General features: G+C 65.1%; 2 protein-coding genes across 7 annotated transcripts; one reads left to right on the plus strand and one right to left on the minus strand.

Annotated features, from left to right (window-relative positions):
- Positions 1 to 525: 525 nt before the first annotated feature.
- On the minus strand, positions 526 to 2,086 carry PRSS57 (serine protease 57). The gene is made up of 5 exons (XM_051811024.1): positions 2,033 to 2,086; positions 1,784 to 1,937; positions 1,455 to 1,599; positions 785 to 1,045; positions 526 to 705 (listed from the first exon to the last, which is right to left on the minus strand). The coding sequence occupies exons 1-5, from the start codon at positions 2,082 to 2,084 to the stop codon at positions 526 to 528; spliced, it is 792 nt and encodes a 263-aa protein (XP_051666984.1). The 5' UTR covers positions 2,085 to 2,086.
- A 930-nt stretch (positions 2,087 to 3,016) lies between these two features.
- PALM (paralemmin) lies at positions 3,017 to 18,353 on the plus strand. Of its 6 annotated transcripts, none has more exons than XM_051810956.1 (9): positions 3,017 to 3,191; positions 10,070 to 10,118; positions 11,077 to 11,157; positions 11,248 to 11,378; positions 12,333 to 12,456; positions 12,603 to 12,624; positions 12,879 to 12,968; positions 14,023 to 14,154; positions 15,486 to 18,353. In XM_051810956.1, exons 1-9 carry the CDS (start codon positions 3,187 to 3,189, stop codon positions 16,067 to 16,069), a joined length of 1,218 nt encoding a protein of 405 aa, XP_051666916.1. In that variant the 5' UTR covers positions 3,017 to 3,186; the 3' UTR covers positions 16,070 to 18,353. The 6 variants fall into 6 exon arrangements, with proteins under 6 accessions (XP_051666916.1, XP_051666911.1, XP_051666912.1 ...); XM_051810951.1 differs by lacking the exon at positions 3,017 to 3,191 and adding an exon at positions 8,112 to 8,206; XM_051810952.1 differs by lacking the exon at positions 3,017 to 3,191 and adding an exon at positions 8,112 to 8,206 and having other exon boundaries at positions 12,906 to 12,968.
- The last annotated feature ends 372 nt before the right edge of the window (positions 18,354 to 18,725 follow it).

Raw genomic sequence — 18,725 nt, forward strand, 5'->3', positions numbered from 1 at the left:
GCAGGAAGGGTGTGGTGTGGGATGGGATGGAACAAGATGAGGCGGGATGGGATGAGATGGGATGGAACGGGATGGGATGGGATGGGGAGCCCCACCCCTGACGGGAAGGCAGCTGGGGTGGCAGCACCTGGCTGCAGATCCTGGCTCCTCTGGGGCAGGGCCTGGGCCTGAGTGGGGGCCACATTCCCCTTCTTCCTCCTGCACCCCCTGCTCCATCCACCCACACCCAGGACAAGTCGGGGGGACCAGAGCACAGAGGGAAGCAGTGGGATGGGGGTTTATTGAAGAAGGAAAATGTTGCTGCCACAAGAGGCTGCGTGAGGTGCTGGGGCTTCTGCTACAGCCTGAGGAGGACGTGACACCCCTCACCAGTGGGCAGAGTCCTGGGTCAAGGAACCCTGGGCATCAGCTCCCAGCCACCACCAGAGCTGGAGGATGTGGGAGTTCTGGCCCTTTTCTCCCCTCTTGGGAGACATCTCAGCCCCTCTCCCCACAGCCCGCCCCCAGGACCCCCTCCCAGCCATGTTAGGGCTCTGGCCTCCCCTTCTGCTGGCGGGGCCCTCGCACGGTGCGATGCACCCAGCCGATGTAGTTGGAGATCTTGGTGTAGATGTCGGGGAACCGGCGGTCCCCACATCTCTTCCCAGAGAATGAGACGATGCCGTAAACCTTTTTCTTGAAGATCAGGGGTCCCCCAGAGTCACCCTGCAAAATGAGGAGGTTGGAGGGAGACTAGTGGGTCTCCCAGTGGGGGCAGTGGGGCCGGGGCCGGGGGTGCACTCACGGTGCAGACGCCCTGCAGGGTGGCGTTGGGGCTGGCCCCGCACAGCATGTTGGCCGAGACCTTGCCCCTCCACAGCGTCTGGCAGAGGCTCCGCTTGACGATGGTGGTGTTGGTCTCCATCAGCTCAGCGGGCTGGTTGCCATAGTTGGAGGTGTCCCCCCAGCCCACCACGCAGCAGACGGTGCCGGGCTTCAGGTCGATGTGTGGCGAAGGCAGACGGATCCGCTTCACGTACTCGTTCAGTTTGGCCGACCTGTTCAGCTGGGACACGGACGGCTTTGCTGCTGGGCAGAGCCCTCCAGCTATTCCTGCCTGGGACCCTCTCCACCCCATAGCCTGCCTGCCCCAACTGACCCGTCCTGCTGATCCCCCCCAGCCCTGCCCTTCCCTCTTCAGAGGCTGGGCCCTCCCACCAGTCCTTCTGCACTGGTCCCAGTCTGCTCTAAAGACTGGTTGCTTGGGAGTCACTGACCCGGACAGAGTCAGAGTGTCCTTGGTGCCTCCATCGCACCCACGGCGCGGTCTGTCTTCTCCGGAGAAGCACTGACATCTAGTGTCGGCTCGGCCCCGCGTGGGGCACCCCACCTCCCTCCCGCGTCCCGAGCCATGGGGCACTCCCCTGCCTGGCCGCTGGGTGCCCAGTGGCGGGACAGTGGCACGCCAGACTCACCCGGAGCAGGCGGATGTCGTTGTCCGCCGCGCGGGGGTTGTAGCGCGGGTGGGCGATGGACTCAACCACGCTGAAGACCTGCTGGGACGCCTCGGGCTCCTCCAGCCGGTGGGCACCCAGCACCACACGCACCGAGGGGCTGCTCCTGCAGTCAGGGGGGGCCTGAGCAGGTGCTGCCGAGGCTGGGGGCCATCGGGGAGGGGGGGATGGCCAGGGGGGCTCGAGGGGGAGCACAGGTGGGAGGGGGCAGCTCCAGGACTGTGTAACCCCCTGGGACAGGGGTATCGGTTAGAAGGGGTCACACGACGTTCAGGGGTGACAGGGCTCACCTGGGAATGAGGCAGTGGGCAGCTGTCATCACCCACTTGGGCCACACAAGAAAGCCCCCGCAGACGTGCTCCCCGTCCATCTGGATGGAGGCGATGAAGGGCCGGGAGTGGGGCACTGCTGCCTTTCCCCCGATGATCCGGCTCCCCTGGGTGCCTGGTGGGTGCAGGTGATCATTGGGCTCCTCCGTGCCACAGGGGCTCCATCTCCCACCCTGGGGACCTGTACCATGGCCCCAGCTCTCCCATTACCTGCTGGGAGCAGGATGGAACCTCCCAGGCTGAGGATGAAGAGCCCAGCCATGATCATGGCAGTGCAGAGCAGGCCACTGTCACCACTGCTGGGGCTGCTTGGGGTGGGGGTGCTTAAATCCCTCTGGGGGCTGAGCCTCGGGGTGCCAGCGGGTACCTCCCTCCTGCTTCCTCTTTCGGGGTGTTACTGCTTTGTGCAATTCAGGGGGTGGGGGGCCCTGGCACTGCCATGCAGCTTCCCCCAGAGTGGGAGAAGGAGAGCAGAGCAGCTTCCCAGTCCTGACTCCTCTTGTGCCTTGAGCTAACTGGGATGAAACCTCTCTCTTGGTAGGGAGGTGGGAACAGCAGGACCCCAGGACACCTCCCAGGACATGGTAGCATCCCTGCCATGGGGCTGCTGTGGGTCACACAGGGACTGTGCTGTGCTCCCACCCAACGTCTCTTTTGGCTTCTCCAGAGCCCTGCTGGCTCTGGGATGATGTTGTGGGCAGAGGGGCATTTTCTTCCCCCTGTTCTGCATTGCCTTGGAATGCAAAAAGGGGTGCAGGGGATGTGAGATACCAGGCTGGGGGTGCATGCTGACACTCGCTGCAGAGCCAGGCTTGCTCCAGGGCCAGGTGCAAAGCTCTCCCCCAGCAGTGGGCAGATTTCCCAACGGAGGGTGGCTCGGGGCCTCCTGTGGCAGTTTGCCCATGGCGGCCGTTGGGTTGGGAAATGGGGGAGCAGAAAGGGGGGAGCAAAGAGGCGGCGGTGCCTGGGGTGGGGCAGGACTGAGGGGCTGCATTCACAGGAGGGGGTTGAACATTCACAGGGGCTGCATTCATGGAGACGCTGCGAATGCAGCTCCTCCAGCCTGTCCCGCACCGGGCATTGCACAGCCGGGACTCGCCTCGGGACCCTCAACAGCAGCCACAGCCCCGGCGATGCCGGCGCGCCCCGAGGCCGGGTGATGGGCGGCGGCAGTGGCGGGGCGCGCCCGGCAGACGGAGCTGTGCGGGAGGGAGGCGGGAGCACCGGCGCGGTCCCGACATCCCTGCGCATCCCGCAGCCCCGCCGGGGATGCCGCCGCCCGCCGGGCCCTGAGCGCCGGGACGCCGGCGGACGCCGGCCCCGCTCCGCCGCCCCCCGCCCTCGCCGGAGCCGTCACCGGGACCATGGAGTGAGTACCGGAGCCGCGCCGGGACCGCGGCACCGGGCCGGGGCCCCCCCGGGCCCCGCCGGCCGAGCACCGCAGTACTGGGGAGGGGGAGCGGCGGCCGGGGACCGGGGCGCGGGACCTCAGTACCGGAGGTGCGGGAAGCGCACACCGTCGGCTCAAAGAGCTCGTACCAGTGGTTCGTGCACCCCCGATGCCGGGGCTGGGGAATCCGAACCTGGGGTCTCATATCCCCCTGGTCCTGGGGACTCAGCGCCCCAAAACTGGAGGCTCGCATCCCCCGATCCTGGAGTCTCAGGATCCCAATATCAGAGGCTCATATCCCCCCTATGCTGAGGCTTGGGACCTCAAAACCGGGGTGGGGGTTCTCATCCCCCCGATGCCAGGGCTCGTGACCCCAAAACCGGGGCCTCACATCCCCTCAGGTGCTGGGGCTCAGAACCTCAATACCGGGGGCTCACACCCCCTCAGTGCTGGGGCTCGGGACCCCGATACTGGGGCCGCCTTTCCCCCAGTGCCACTCAGCAGGTGCGGCCCCTCCCCGGGTCCCTGCCCCGCCGTGGGGTGCTGGGGCGCTGGCTCGGGGTGGGGGGGCAACAGTGGAGGCCTCGATGTGGGCGCGGGGGGTGCAGGAGGTGTGGGGGGTGTCTGGGCTGCCAGCGGTGAGGGAAGCAGGGGGTGGGGCGGGCGTTTATTTTTGTGTTTTGAACCTGTTGTTGCCGCTGTGTGTGGTGGGGTGAGTGGGTGGCAGGAGCTGCGGACCCCTCCCTGCACTGTGCCCCCAGCCCCTGCCCAGGGACCCGGCTGTGGCCAGGGCATCCTCACGTATCGGCTCCCACCAGAGGGGTCCGGACAGATGGACGCTCTCTGACCCGGCCTCATCCTTTGTGTGCCGTGGTGGGGCCCTGCCCGGTCGGCTGGAGCCGGGCGGGTGGGGGAAGGACGGAGCAGGCGGAAGCCATTGGGAGCTGGTGGCTGGGGACTGTCCTGCCTGCATACTGGTTTTGCTCCTCAGGGATGCCAGCAGCTGGTGCCAGGAGTGCATGGGACCAGGCAGCTGCTCGAGGTGCCAAGTGCCAGCGCTGACCCCGTCTCATCCGGGCCTTTCCTTGCCTCCCGTGGCTCTGGTCCCCACCATGGAGAACCAGGGGTCCCCAGCACCTTCTGGGTTTGGCACTGGGGGTTCCTGGGGCACCCAACCAGCTCAGGGTCAGCCACCCTCCACTCCTCACGGGCACCTCACCTCACACTGATCTGTTTTTACCACTGGCTACGGGGATGCTGAGTGCTCAACAGGTCCTGCTCACCACCACCTGCCTCCCACCAGGGAGCCCTGAGAGGCCATGGGGCACTGGTGAAGGGCAGGGTGAGGGGTGTCCTGGGCTCGGGGTGGGCTCCGGTTGGCTTGGGGTTGGAACTGAGTGGGAGGAACCAGTGGAGGTCTGAGAATGTTTTGGAGACTGGGGTGCAGTGGCTGTGGGACTGGGGAGACAGAGAAGCTCCCCATGCTGCTGGAGGGGACAGAGAGCTGGCCAAGACAGGGTCGCAGCTTTGGGCAGCCCCACAGTGCCTCAGTCCCTGCAGGAAAGAGCCTTTTTAGGCAGGAAAACGTGTGTGTGATTTGCCAAAAGGCAGCAATGAGGGGAAGGGCAGAGCCGAGGGGTGCGACGTGCCCTGGGGAGAGGGTGAGGAGCTGCCAGACCAGGCACAGGCTCTCTGGGAGGGGAGGCGTCAAAGGCTGGGGTTGAAGGGGGGATGGCACTGGGCAGGATGATGGCTCCTGTCCCTGGGCTCCACATGGTGCCCTTCACCCTGCTCTGGACCGACCCTCCCAGCAAGGGCTGAGGAATCTGTGGAGGAGTGTGAGGCCTGTCCCCCCCCAGCTCCATATGCTGGACTTGTCAATGTCTTTCTTTGGAGTGAAACTCCTCAAGTGACCTGGGGTAGGGGGCACAGCCCCAAAGCAAAACGGTGCAGCCCCTGCAGCCGCTCAACTCCAGAGCCTGGTCGTGGGGCTGGAGGTTTAGGAGAGTCCCAGGGCAGGCGGGGACACGGCCAGGTGATGCCCTGCTGTCAGCCTGGCTCTGCAGCAGCCAAGGGGGGCTGGGGCAGGCACTGCTGCCTTTGCCTTGGCTCCTGCTTCGCCTTGGCAGTGGCAGAGGCTGGAAGAGGGTCCTGGCTGCCACAAGCCACTGTTGCCCAGGGAGGTTTGGCTGAAACCTTCCAACTCTGGTAAAGGCTGTGCTGGTCCCACTGGAGCTGTTTGTCCTCCTCTGCTCCTGCTGCCATCAGTGCTCTTGAGCAGCTGGAGATCCTGCATCTCACATCTGGCTGCTCTGGTGGTTTGTCTCACTGGGTTGTCACTCTCCCCTTGGCTCAGGGGGTGTCCTTGGAGCAAGGGCTCTCCTGGTCCTGCCCTCACAACCCTGATCAGAAGCTGACAGTTGCACCCAGGGGAAGGAGGGAGATTTCTGCCTGAGGAATAACCCATGAGCCCTTTGGGAAGGGACTCAGGGCCCTGCTCTCCACTGGAATCCAGGGAGAAGTGAAACCCAGGCTGGGTCCTGCTGCCTCCTGTCCAGGTGCGAGGAACCAGAAGGGGTCAGGTCCATCCTGTCCCTGTGTGCAGCTGAGGGGATGGCACTGTCACCCTTCCCAGCTCTCCCAGAGGAGGCCATAAAGCTCTGCCACAGATGGCCCCAAAACAGCACCCAGCCCTGCTCGGGGCTGGCAGATCATGGGGTTCAGAATTCAGCCACTGCTGTGAGACCTCAGCTCTCAGCTCAACCTGCACTGCTGGGAGGAACCAGAGCTCCCCAGGTTTCCTGGGAAGCCAGTGTTAGTGTTTGTGCTTCCTGGCCAGAAACAGCCCCTTTCCCCAGGCAGGGTGGTAGTTCACGTGCCCAGAGCTGTGCTGGGAGCTGTGCTGGGGCTCCAGCACTGGAGGTGCCAGAGGAAACCTCGGGAGGTGCCGTGTGCTGGAGCCGGGTTGAGTGCTGGCGCCAGGATTGGTGCTGCAGGCACAGCCCAGATTCCTGAGTCTCTTTACTCTATCTGGAGACAAGGAGCCCTCTGGCCCCGGGCAGGAGCCACTGTCAGGGACAAGGATGAGCCTGGAGGAGGGAGAGGAGCCAGATGGATCCTGCCCCAGACAGGTGTTTCCTGGTGGAGCAGAGCTGGACATGGGTTAAGCCCAGCCCCTGGGCTTGGCACCAAGAACTGAGCTCCCCCCAGGTGCTGGGACTCACAGGGTGCCCCTGCCAGGATCCATGTTCCTGCCAGCTCTTTGGAGCCTCGTGTGTACCTGTGTTCATGGCATTGCTGGGAAAGCCACGCTGCCCCGTGTGAACAGGAACCCAGGGATGGCTGTGGCAGGAGCCAGGCACCGTGTCCTGGCCAGCACCAGGGCTGCCCATCCCAGCTGGCCAGTGCTCCCGGGGTAGGGAGAGGCCAGCTCCACTCTCATTCATAAATCGTGGTGGGAGTTTGCTGGTGGAGCCTTGCTCCTCTAACTGGAAGGGAGCTGGAAACCCAAGTATTTGGAGGGTACTTGAACTACTGTTTGAAAGATCTGTAATTTTCCAATCAAACTCCCTCCCCAAGCCTCCGTTCATCAAATATTCATGGGATCCATTTTCTCCTGGCACTCCCAGCCCACGTCTCAGCCCAGAGAATCAATCAGGCAGCTCCACTTGCTCTAATGCATCTGCGTTTTCGGGAGCCTGGGGCTGCCATCTCCTCCCCCCTCTTCCCCCCCGTCCCCATCCCCTCCCGGGCAGTGGCCGTGCCCGGGGCCGTGCCGGCAGTGGGATCGTGGGGAAGGAATGGGGTGGGTGATGGGGCAATGCAGCAGCAGCAGCAGTGGGGGGAGGCAGCCACACCGTGGGGCAGGGCAGGAGCAGCCCTGGGTGCCAGGATCTAAGCAGGGTTCCAACCCTGTGCTGGGCATGTGGCTCCTCAGCTGCACAGATTTCTGGCCGTCCTCACCCGAGCCGCTGCCACTGATGTGTCTGCCTTCGTGGTCAATGCAGGGTGGCCCTCGGGTGACTGCAGCCCCCTCCCCTCCCCTCTGTGCCTTCCATCAGGGCCGTTCGATCACGGCCTGTTGCTAAATGGCTTCATGACGGAGCTTTGCAGCCTCCCCACGGCCACGTCACTCCAGGCCTGGCCAAGGGGCCCAGCTCCTGGCATGGGAACAGTGCTGTAAATCAGTGCTGGTCCCTCGATTGCTGCCATTGCCACGGGCCCTGGGGCCTGCACCCCCACCTCCCCAGGGTCGCTGTGGGGGTCCAGGCAGTGGTGCCCGTGCAGGACACTCTCCTGCCTTCCCCCAGCTCGGAGCTGAGTGGGTGGGAAGGGAGTGGAGGTCAGGGGAGCGGAGAAGCAGCTTGAAATGGCTCTTCGCACATTTGGATGAGCTAATGGGAAAAAACAGAGGAAGGCAAATAAACATTATTGTTTCATGTCAGGCGGGAGGAGACAAAAGGTCACGGGCTTCCCTTGTGATGGTGGGAAATGGCAGCATCAGCAGGGCTGGAAAGAGCTGGGGAGCCAAGGGAGAGTGTGGGGGGGTGTGTGCTCACACACGTGTGTGGGCCCACCCTGAGGGCCGGGGGCTGGGGCTGGGAGCTCCCAGGGCATCATCTCCCATGTCCCTGCTCCCTACCTGGCCTGGTGGTTCAGAGGGTGAGGGTAAGGGGTGCAGTGGCCCCACCTTTCCACCCTTCCAGATGGATCTGGAGCATCAGAACCCCCAGGGAGACCCCAGTGATGCCACGGTTTTGGCCCACCGGTGCTGCCAGAGTGCCAGGCCCGGGGAGCGGCACCCCCAACCCCAGGGGGCCTCTCGATCCCTCCGCCCGCCCTGTGCATCCCCCCCACCGCTCGCCCGTTGCCATGGCACCATTACCATGGTGCTGTTGCCAGACAACCATTGCCATGGAACCGCCTCCATCAGTCACCAGGGCCGGCAGCAGCGGGGCCCCTTCACACCAGCCCGTGCTGACCCCTGGAGACAGGTTGTGACAGGACGGGGCTGTTGGGGAGTGGAGGACCCTCCCCCTCCACCTCATTGCCTGGTCCCAGCAGGCAAGGACTGTGGCTGCTGGGGTGGTTCCCACTCAGCCCTCCTTGACGGATCAGAGTCCCCAGGCCAGGAGCTGGGGGGGCTGGGAGGGTGCAGTGAGGGGCATCCAGCCCATTTTGCATCTCTTCCTGGGCCAGGAAGATTCCTGGCGTTCAACCCGGGAATGCAGAGACTGTAGCAAATAATGGAAAATAAAGAGAATGGAGGAGGGAGGAAAAGCAGAACGTTTCAGAAATGCTGTAAAAGTTTGGATACATTGAACAGGGTAAGATCCAGGAGAGAAACAGGACCTGGTCCAACACCCTGCGAGTGTGGGGTGCCAGGGGCTGGACTTGGGGGACCAGAGCAGGAGGGAGCCCACGATGAAGGGCAGCCCCAGAGCTGTGGGGCCGGTGTGGGACACGCGGGTGTGTGAGCTGTGCCACGCGCCTGCGCTGGGGAAACAGTCACAGCGTCGCTGCAAACAGCATGAAAACAACCACCACAAAAGCGACACCTTCCCTGTTTGTTTTCCTGGTCTGGATTTTGTGCACTGCTGGGATCCCCGGGGTGCGGGGTGAGGGGAGGACGGCGGCTCTGAGCAGCTCCCAGTAAATCGCTGGCTTCAAGGAGGGGGCAGGAGGAGGCGGGGGCTCCTCTCACCCCACAGACCCCATTTGAGCTGTGGCAAAGCCCAGCTCCTCCGGTAGAGGACCCACGTGAGGGCACATACATGTGCAAGAGCACACATGTTGGCACGTGCGGTCAGAGCCCAGGCCCAGGAGGTGTCGTGTGTGGGGCACAGCACCCCGAGCCCACCCTGTGTGTAAAACCCTCTTCGGAAAAAGCCCTTCCCTGGAGTGTGGAGTCCTGCTCTCTGTCCCTTGCTCTAAGAAGCAAGTGGAGATGATCCATCGTCTGACAATACCTCTGTGCCTCCCACCCTAATTACTGCCACAGCTGAGCACTTCGTTAGCACTGTCTGGCGAGCAGCCAGCAGCTCCTGTGGCGCTGGAGCACCCTGGTCCCAGCCAGCCCCACCAGCTGCCCCAGCCCTGCCATGGGTCCTGGTGCTGGACCTGCCCCCGGTGCTCTGCGGCGCGGGGGCTCTCGCTGGGCCCAGGGGCTGCGCTGCCGGTCGGGCTGGCCTGGGCACCACCCCACGGGGACACGGGAGGGTGCGTGTGTGGGCAGGTGACTGCAGGGATCGGGGATACCTCCTCCTTGCAGCACCCAGCGAGGCGGCAGCATCCCTGGTACGGCCGTGGCAGCCCAGGCTGCAGAGGCAGGTACCGGGCCCGGAACACGGACGCCGGCGGGAGCGGAGCCTGTTGCCGTGTGTGTGTCTGTGCGTGTCCAAGTGTCTGTGCACGTGGGCGTGCGTGTGCCTTCGTACGCAGCCCAGAAAGGTCACTGTCTGGGAAAGGTGTCAGCTGCCAAGAAAAGGGCTTGGAATGGAAAGTGTGAGCCAGGTTGGAAGGCAGGGGCGTCCAGAACCGTCCTGCTCCAGCCCCTCTGTGGTCATGGTTTCCATCTGCGCCACAGCAGGAGTGGGTCTGGCTGCGCTGAGTCCCCCAGGCGCTGGGCAAGGTGCCTGTCCCGGGGCAATTCGGGTAGGATGGGGGGCTGAGGGGTGTCTGGAGGAGCCGTGCAGGCAAGGCATGCTTGGCTCCAGGGTGGCAAGGAGGAAACAGCCGATGGAAAGGAAGGGTTCAGCCTTTGCCCGTGTGCTGCAGTGTCCGGTTTGCTGGTTGCACAATGTGCCTGACACCTGCTGCTGGTGCCACTCCTCACCGCTGCTCTCTGCTCTCTGCAGGGTCGTGGAGGCCAGCACCCTTCAGCAGGAGAGGCTGCAGGCCATCGCGGTGAGTCCCTGCTCGGGCTGGACCTTGGCCCAGTGTCCCCACACCCCTGCCCCGTGCAGCACAGGGGGCAGACGCCAGTGGGGAGGAGGGTGCAGGGGCAGGTGAGCTGGTGAAGGTGCTCAGCCGCAGGCTGGGAGTCCCCAGCAGCCAAAGAGGACTCGTGGTGGCCCGTGCCAGGATGTCCCTGCAGTGGCTCTTCCCAGGGTGCCGGAGCTGGCTTGGCTTGGCTGCATGGCTGAAACAGGGACAGAGCAACAGGCAGCCGGGAGGTTTAATTAATAAAACAGTGCCTTGATGAGCCCCAAGTGAGGGAAATGAGTGATGATTCTCCCGCACACCCTTTCCCAGGAAAGGCTGAGGATGGTGCAATCCAGCCATGCCCGCCATGGGCACTAGTAATTACATTAATTAGTGAGCAGTCGGGGGCCACACTGGGCAGCCCCTCCCAGCACAGAGCAGGTCGAACCCACCGCTGCCCCATGGCAGCCCCCCTGCCCTGCCCGGCTGGCAACTGGCTGATTTCTGCCACACAAAGGGCAAATTGTTCTGGACCAGAGGAGAAAGCGCCGGGTGACGCGTCCGGGCTGGGTCTGACTCTGCTGAAATGATCTGGAGCAGCCCCAGGATGGGTGGCGGGAGGGGTGAGGTGGAGGCCCCGGGGGCTGTTTCCCCCACGCTGGCAGCTCACTCAGCGGGGCCAGCTGAGGGGAAGGTGACATTTTGAGATGGTGAACAGAGCCCAGGCTTTGCCATGACTTCTTTACAGCCTCCGTGCCTCAGTTTCTCCCAGAGAGGGCAGGGACGTGATACTGGGCTCCTTGTGGGCTGTCCCCAAGGCTGGTCTCGCAGCCCCTCTCCCCAAGTGCAGCCCCTCGCCCCCTCTCCTCCCTCCCCGGCGATGCTCGGCGCCCACCCCCTCCCCGCGCCGACCCCGGCTCCGCCGCTCCCGTCCCTCCAGGAGAAGCGGAAGCGTCAGACGGAGATCGAGAACAAAAGGCGGCAGCTCGAGGACGACAGGCGGCAGTTGCAGCATCTCAAGGTGAGAATCCCCTGGGACCCCCAGGCTGCCTCTGCACCGGGATGCCCCCGGCTCGGGGGGGCAGGACCGTGACCCCCTTCTGCTCCCCAGTCCAAGGCTCTGCGGGAGAGATGGCTCCTGGAGGGGGCCCCAGCCTCTGCCTCCGAGGAGGAAGAGGCCATGAAGAAGCAGATGCAGGAAGATGAGGTGAAGACCAAGGAGCTGGAGGAAACCATCCAGAGGTAACGGGGCCAGTGTGGGGCCGGGTGTCGGGATGAACTCGGAGAGCACCCGCGTCCCTCCAGAGACCCCCGAGCAGGCTGGGGCCTCACAGACGTCCATCCCCGTCGCGGTGACTCAGCCCTGGGGAAGGGGCAGCGGGGAGGTTGTGAGGGAGACGCCTCAGCCCCTGCCCAGTCCCCTCGTTGCTGGGCAGCCGAAGGCGGGGCCCCGGAGCCCCAGCACGGAGGTGTCCCGGCAGCGCAGTAGGAATGCAATCAGTCACGGCGGTGCCGTTAATTACGGAGCATCGGTGCAGAGAGGGGTCAGGCACGAAGGGGCCTTTGTGTCCGGCTAATGGCGCGGCGCATTCCTCTGCCGGCGCCGTGCGGGAGCCGGGGGGGCTCTGCCGGGGAGGGCTCTGCCACAGCGCCGGTCCGTGGGGACTCCCCGGACCTCCGCCAAGCCCCGGTGGGGGCCCTGCTGCCGGCACATCTCCTGGCCAGGCTGCTGGCTGGGAACAGGCAGTCGCCCTCGTAGAAAGCTCAGCCAGGCTCCCGGCGACGTGCGGGAGCAGAAGGACGATGGAGCAGCCACGATCCAGCCACCGAGTGAGGGCACCCACCGAGTGAGGGCACCGGCAAGTGCGTGGGGCTCGGTCCCCCTGCCTGGTGCCCCGGCAGGGTCTCTGCCATTCACTTGGGCTGAGCCCGTTGGCTTTTCTCCTGCAAAGAGACAGTGACAGCTGAGCCCAGGGGGACAATTTGCGCCTCCCCTCTCCACTGCACCGTGTTGCTGGCCCATGTTCACTGCTCTGCTGTGGCTGCCTGCCCCACACTGCCTGCCCCACAGTTGCCTGCCCCACAGCTACCTGCCCCACAGCTGCCTGCCCCACAGCTGCCTGCCCCACAGTTACCTGCCCCACACTGCCTGCGTCAAGGCTCCCCACGGCCTCTCAGCCCCAGCTCTCCCCACAGGCTGGAGAAGGAGCTGGAGATGCTGGAGAACAGCAGCTCAGTGGCTTCTACCAAGGAGAACCTGGCAGAGGTGGCAGCCCCAGTCAAGGAGGAGAAGGCCGAAGCCATCCCGAATGCACAGAAGGTGGGCATGGCCACGGGTGGGGCTGCTGGCAGTGGGGTTGGGGTCCCTGGCCCCGGTGGGGATGGGTGTGTGGGTGATGAGTGTGGGGGCAGTGGGTGCATGGAGGGTCCCAGCAGCTCCTATAACCTCTCCCTTCTGTTTTGCAGAGTCCTCTGGGCACGGTTAAGGGTAGGTGATCCTTGATCCCCCTCAGACGCAGTTCGATGCCCACCGTCCCCTCACGCTGCCCCGATGCTGGGGCCAGATGGGTAGAGAGAGCCAGCGGAAGCCCTGTCTCCATGTCCCCTGTCCCTGTCCCCTCCCAGGCGGTGGTGCCCTGTGGCGGGGGAGCCTGTCCCAGGGACCATCTGCAGGGGACACGCCACCGTCCCTGGGCCCTGTCCCATGGGCACACGGACAACCAGGTGATCATTTTGGCTCAGGCAGTCGTCTCTCCTCTCCATCTCCAGCCGAGAAGAAGGTCTCCAGCAGCCCCATGAAGGTGGTGGAAGGCACTGACCTGATGAAGGCGGGTAGGTGCCCTTGCCCTGGGAGGAGAGCTCCTTCCTGGCTGCTTCCCCCTCCCCTCCACGCCGTCCTCGGCTCGCTGCCACCGCAGCCGCTCCCCGCCGTGCCGCTCGATGCCTTTCCAAGCCCAGGGCAGAGAACATCCGTCATTGCAATCACAGGGTTTGGTTTTGCTTCCACCCCACAGCTGGTTCATGGCTCAGGGCCCCCCCTCACCCGAGTTCCATGTCTCTGCTCCAGTTTCATCCTTCCTGCTGTTTGCAGCTTCTCTGCGCAGGGGCGAGGGAGCGAAGCGTCGGCTGCCGGCATGGCTGACCCCGGGGCCGGCTGCCTCAGGGAGCTACAGGGGCACGGGGCTGCCTGAGCTGGGGGGGCTGCAGCCGGCTCTGCTGCTGGAGGAGTTTGCTCTGGTTTGGGGCAATGGCTCAAGACCAGACCGTGGCACCAGCACTGGGCAGAGCCCATCTTGGGATCCTCAGAGCAAAGCACCACACACAGGGCTGAGGTGACCGTGGTGCCAGCAGGGACTGGCTGGGAGCTGAAGAAGAGATGCCTCTCCACGGGGCTGGAGAGGCTGCCCCAGCACCAGCACCCTCAGTGGGGGCTGTACCTCTGTGAGCATGAGCCTGGCTCCCAGCCCGGGCCCCGCAGCCAGCTCCGCTCACCAGCTGGACAGATGGACACGGCATTGCCAGTGCCCCCAGGGCCCGGTTAGGCCCAGCCCCGGGGCCACAGCAGCCACGGAGGTAAGGTGATACCAGCAGCGCCAGGATGGCGGCAGCCCACAGGTCCCAGGAGGAGGGATGTGCCAGGGATGCCGCACCCGCCTCTGCCACTCACCGCTCCTCACTGCCGCCTCGCTAACACCGCCTCGCACCCCAAGCACCACTGAGCACCACGGCACTGCTGAGCACCACGGCACTGCTGAGCACCACGGCACTGCTGAGCACCACAGCACTGCTGAGCACCACAGCACTGCTGCCACGCGCCGCCAGCCGCGGAGCAGGGGCTGGGGAGGGCCGGGGCCGCCGTAACCGCGCTGTCCTCTTTGTATCCCAGCCATGTACTCGGTGGAGATCACAGTGGAGAAGGACAGAGTGACTGGGGAGACCAAGGTCCTGTCCAGCACCACCCTGCTCCCCCAGAACCACTGTCTGCAGGGGGTCAAAGTGTACGAGGATGAGATGAAAGGTACGGGCCAGCCCTTGCCGCTGGCCGGTGGCAGAAGCAAAGGGCCGGGGACGAGGGAGCGGCCGCCCAAACATCCCAGCGGGCACCCACCAGGGCGAGGAAGTGCAGGGGCTGCTCCCAGCAGCCTCACCAGCTCTGTGAGGGCAACTCCTCATTGGCCCCAGTCCGGCGGATCGCAGGATTGTCCTGGCAGCAAGGTGTGGATGGTCCAGACAGGCCAGCCCTGGTTTGCACATCGTGACCCTGCACCACTGGAGAGGAGAGAAGAGGATCTGCTGTGTCCAAGGCTCAGGAGCCCATCCTGCAGGCAGGGAATGTGGCACTGGCACCACGTTGGCCTGGCCCACAGGCTGGCAGTGGGGAGCATGGCTGCTGGGTATGGAGGAAGTGCAGCAGTAGGGACTGCAGCTCCTGCTTTTGGCAATATATGGGAACCTGCTCTAAAGGGCCTGGTGACACCCGAGGGACCACTGTGGTGGCAAGGTCCATCCTTGGAGCTGGGGCATGTTACTGGGCACTGTGGTGGCTGAGTGGACCGACTGTCTCTCCAAGGAAACCGCGGCACAGCGGTCCTGTTCAACCCTCTCCCTGTGGCCACGGCTGTGCTGGCCCTGCCAGGCCGGTCCCTGTGCCTCGCTCACCGCCTGCCCACTGCGGTGGTGGCACCGACTGTTGTGTGATGCCCCAGGTCAAGTGGAAAACGCCACAAGCCAGTGGCTGCTCCGGCCATGACGCACATCTCTGCCTCCAGTGCCGTGAGCAGCCGGCACAGCGTGTTGGGGTGGGAGAGCCCCGTCTCCTCTGGGCACGGGGCCACCGGGTGCCACAGTCCTGGCAGGATGTGTCAGGAGTTGGTGGGAATGCGCTGGGGCAGCACCTGCTGAGCGTTGCTGGGGTCTCAGAGGTGGCAGTGGTGACCTGCCACAGAGCATCGTGTCAGCCCGGCCGAGCGGGGTGCCGGCGGACGCCGTCCTGCCGCGGTGAGCACAGGCAGCTTGGCTGGCTGTTGGCGGCCTGGCAGACAGCCGTGGCTCCCACAGGGTTTGCTGAGCCTGAGGCTTCAGGAACCGCTCCTCACATTGGGCTTTTATTTTGGCCTCTGCCTGCTGTCGGGCAGGAGCCAGGTGATGAGGGGGGTCTGACAGCAGTTCCATCTCGGAGAGGGGTGGGGAGTCCCAGCCTCAGTGGCAGAGCCCTTAGAGAGGGGAACAGGCTGCTCCCTGGCCACGTGGGAGCCGGGTCCAAGTGGGTTGTGCCAGCAGGAGCTTTTCCAGGTCACCTTGTGCCCCTGTCCTGAGTCTCCCTCACCTTCCCTCCTCTTGTCCCTGCAGTGGTGCACGCAGTGAGCGCCGAGGACGGGGCCCTGCAGAATGGGGCCCACCCCCTCAGCTCCTCCGAGGTCGACGAGCTCCTGCACAAAGCGGACGAGGCCACGCTGAGCGAAGCCGCCGGGCGTGAGACCCCGGCCAAGGCGGGCCAGGGGGGCGGCAGCGCCCCGGGCAGCCAGAAGCCAACGCCGCGGAGGGAGATCACGGGGCTGCAAGCGAAGCCGCGGGAGAGCACCACGGTGCCGCCGGGCGAGGGGACGGAGCCGAGCCGGGAGCAGCCCGTCACCATGATCTTCATGGGCTACCAGAACGTGGAGGATGAGAACGAGACCAAGAAGGTGCTGGGGCTGGAGGGCACCATCAAGGCAGAGCTGGTGGTGATCGAGGACGCCGAGAGCAAGCCGGAGCCGGCACACAAGGACCACGCGCCGCCCAACGGCACCGCGCTGGAGCCGGCGGGCGCCCAGCCCCTGGGGGAGGAGGGCGTGGGCGGGCAGAAGCCAGGTGCCAACGCCACAGATGCCAAGGAGGCCGAGCAGGAGACAGACGTGAAGAAGCAGCGCTGCAAGTGCTGCACGGTGATGTGAGCCCCGCTGGCCCCCGCTGCCGCTGGGACAGGCTGCCCCCGCCGAGCCCTCTCTGCCCCGGCCCCTGCTAGCCAGGCTTGCCATCCCGGCACGCCGGGCTTCCCCCACACTGGACACGGACCCTCTTTCTGCAGAACCGGGGAGATCCAACACGGTGCCCAGGGGGCCGCAGCGGGCAGCAGCAAATGGCGGCCGTGGCAACGCTCGCCCCATCTGCCCAACGCCTGCCCCGCGCTGCCCCCACCAGTGCTGCCTGTGGTATTTATTAGAGACCCCCTAACCCCACGGTGCACTCACCCCACCACAGCCCAGCCTCAACCCCACTGGAGCCCTCCTGCCACCAACACCAGAGCCTTTTCCTCTTTCACCAACACTGTCCCACCCACCGTCGGAGGACGGAGCCGTCGGGCAGGGGATCGGAGGACGCCGCTGCATCCGTAGATGACTCCCTGGGAGCCGGCACCAGCGGGACCCACACTTGGCCCAGCCCATGGTGGGCATTGGACCCAGCCCCATGCCAGGCCCTCTCTCTGTGCCTCCATCATCTGCATCACCAGTGGGGAAAGGCCTGGGTCTGTTCCCCTCTGGCTGGCCATGGACATCTCCGCTCCATCCCGTGTCCTTGTCCCCATGTCCCTGGGCTCCCCAAGCCATGAGCCCCTCGGGGACCAAGCGTGTCCAGGCGAGGGAAGGGCATTAAGGGCAGTGTCTCCTCCATGATGCTCAGCTGTGGTCATGGGCAGGGCCACGCACAGCTCCTCCAGGATCACCCCAGCCTGTGCTCAGAGCTGTGGGCAGGGGACCTTGCTCTGCTCCCCCAGGCTCATCTCACTGTGTGGAAGCCCCTCACCCTGGTGCTGGCATTGATGGCCATTCCTCCAACTCGGCTGCTGGCTGGCACTGCTGGGCTCTGCCAGCCCCCGGGGCTGAGCTGTGCTGTGGCCAGTGCCCATGTCCCCCTGGGGCAATGGCAGCGAGGGGGGCCCAGCCTCGTGGGGACAGGAATGGGGTGGGTGTGCCCACCCCACCCACTTCCTCATAGCAGCAGGAGTGTGGCCCAGCATCCTGTTCCCTTCCTGCCTCTGCAGCTCAGCCGTGGCAGCTTTGCAGAGCCACCTTCTGGGGGTCCAGGCTGCAGCACCAGGTCCTGCAGGGGAGCAGGGCAGCCCAGTTCACCCCAGCACTGGCACTGGGAGCTGTCAGGGGTCCGGTGTCCCACGAAGGGCAGTCTCCCTGCTCCCCCACCCCACGCCCCAGCCCTTCAGTGGGGATTTCACCACCAGCACCAGCGTTTCCTCCCCCCTGAGACCCACTGGGGCAGGCGAGGGAGCGCCCGCCAGGGCAGTGCCTGGGCCCTGTGCCCAGGGGCACTTGCCCAGGAGCTTTGGGCAGGGTGCAGCCACCAGCCAGACAGCAGTCCTTGTGTGAGCATGAGAGGGTCCCCGTTGCTGTGAGGCCGGGCAAGTCCCCAGGGATCCCCCAAAGCACGTGTGGAGCAGCCCCCACACTGCCCAGCCCACTGGGACACCAGTGATAGAGCAGCCAGGGATGGGGCTCGGCCACCCAAGGCATTCCTTCCCCCACACTCCCCTTATGTGAGCAGTGACCCCCCCATGACATCCCAGTTGTCACCCCAGTTACCATCCAGGCTGCAGTTTTCCCCCAGTGGAGTTACTGCAGGGCTGGGGACTGCAGGGGTCTTGCAGTGCCACCTGAGCCCTGTCTGGGCACCCACAGCCTCTGGGAGAGGCAGAGCTGAGGGAGGGAGAGGTTTCCCCACCAGGGGAAGGGGGGCCTCTCCTGCCCCTCCTGCTGAGGGCATCCCTGGAGCCCCATTGCTGCAGGGCGGGGCAGGGGGCTCAGTGCCACAGGGCATCTCCCCCACAATCCTTGGGGGAATGTCATCTCTTGCCACCCCACACCAGGGGCCAGCACCACTCACCCCATCCCACTCTGGGCCCTGCAATCCTCCCGACCCCAGGCTGGGACTCCCTCCCACTCTCAGCACCCTCCGCCTCTCAATTGGCTTTGACCCCCAGCCCAGTCTGGCGCCCGTGGCAGTGGGGAGTGGGACCAGGCCCCGGGCCGGGGCTGGGGCATGAGAGGAGCAGGCAGTGGGCCCAACATCACCCCTGCCCCGTCCCGCAGCCCCCCCTGCTGAAGTGCACTTCCCGCACCCCTGAGCTTTTCACTTGTGCCGAAGCTGTTTGAATCCCACCCCCACTCCCACCCCCGTTGTTTGTAAAACACCTGAACCGAGCAAATAAACTGTGTGAACAACCATCCTGCAGCCACCGACGGGCTGGGCATCCTGGGGATGGGAGGAGGAGGATGGAAGGGTAGGGACAGGGATGTTGGGGATGGGCCCTGCTGCCCCCTTGCTGTATGGGCAGGGGAAGTGGGGAGGAAGAGGGATGTGGGAACAGGGATGCTGGGAGGAAAGGGATGCGGGGTGATGCTCTGGGCCTGCCCAGGTAAAGAGGACGTGGCAGCCCGGTTACCTGGTTGTCCCGAGGGACAGTGGTGGGGTCAGGACCTCCCAGGCCCTGACGAGGCCTGTCTGTGCACATGGCCATGGGTCTCTGCACATCCCCACGCTGGTGTGATTGCTGCTGCCCAAGGCTTGGATTCCAGGGCTCTTTCCTGGAGCAGCTGG

Source organism: Manacus candei, unplaced genomic scaffold, assembly GCF_025592945.1.
Source record: "Manacus candei isolate 608988 ecotype Guabito, Panama unplaced genomic scaffold, ASM2559294v1 h1tg000080l, whole genome shotgun sequence".
Lineage (NCBI taxonomy): Eukaryota > Metazoa > Chordata > Aves > Passeriformes > Pipridae > Manacus > Manacus candei.

Excerpts from the sequence above, each read along its gene's own strand:
- PRSS57 (XM_051811024.1), bottom strand. The coding sequence starts at position 2,084 with ATGGCTGGGCTCTTCATCCTCAGCCTGGGAGGTTCCATCCTGCTCCCA. Across the intron at positions 1,600-1,783 it reads GCCCACTGCCTCATTCCCAG|GAGCAGCCCCTCGGTGCGTG; the intron begins GTGAGCCCTGTC and ends CCCTGACTGCAG. Across the intron at positions 706-784 it reads CCCTGCAGGGCGTCTGCACC|GGTGACTCTGGGGGACCCCT; the intron begins GTGAGTGCACCC and ends CTCATTTTGCAG.
- PALM (XM_051810951.1), top strand. The coding sequence starts at position 8,127 with ATGGAACCGCCTCCATCAGTCACCAGGGCCGGCAGCAGCGGGGCCCCT. Across the intron at positions 11,379-12,332 it reads CTGGAGGAAACCATCCAGAG|GCTGGAGAAGGAGCTGGAGA; the intron begins GTAACGGGGCCA and ends CTCTCCCCACAG. Across the intron at positions 12,969-14,022 it reads CACTGACCTGATGAAGGCGG|CCATGTACTCGGTGGAGATC; the intron begins GTAGGTGCCCTT and ends TTTGTATCCCAG.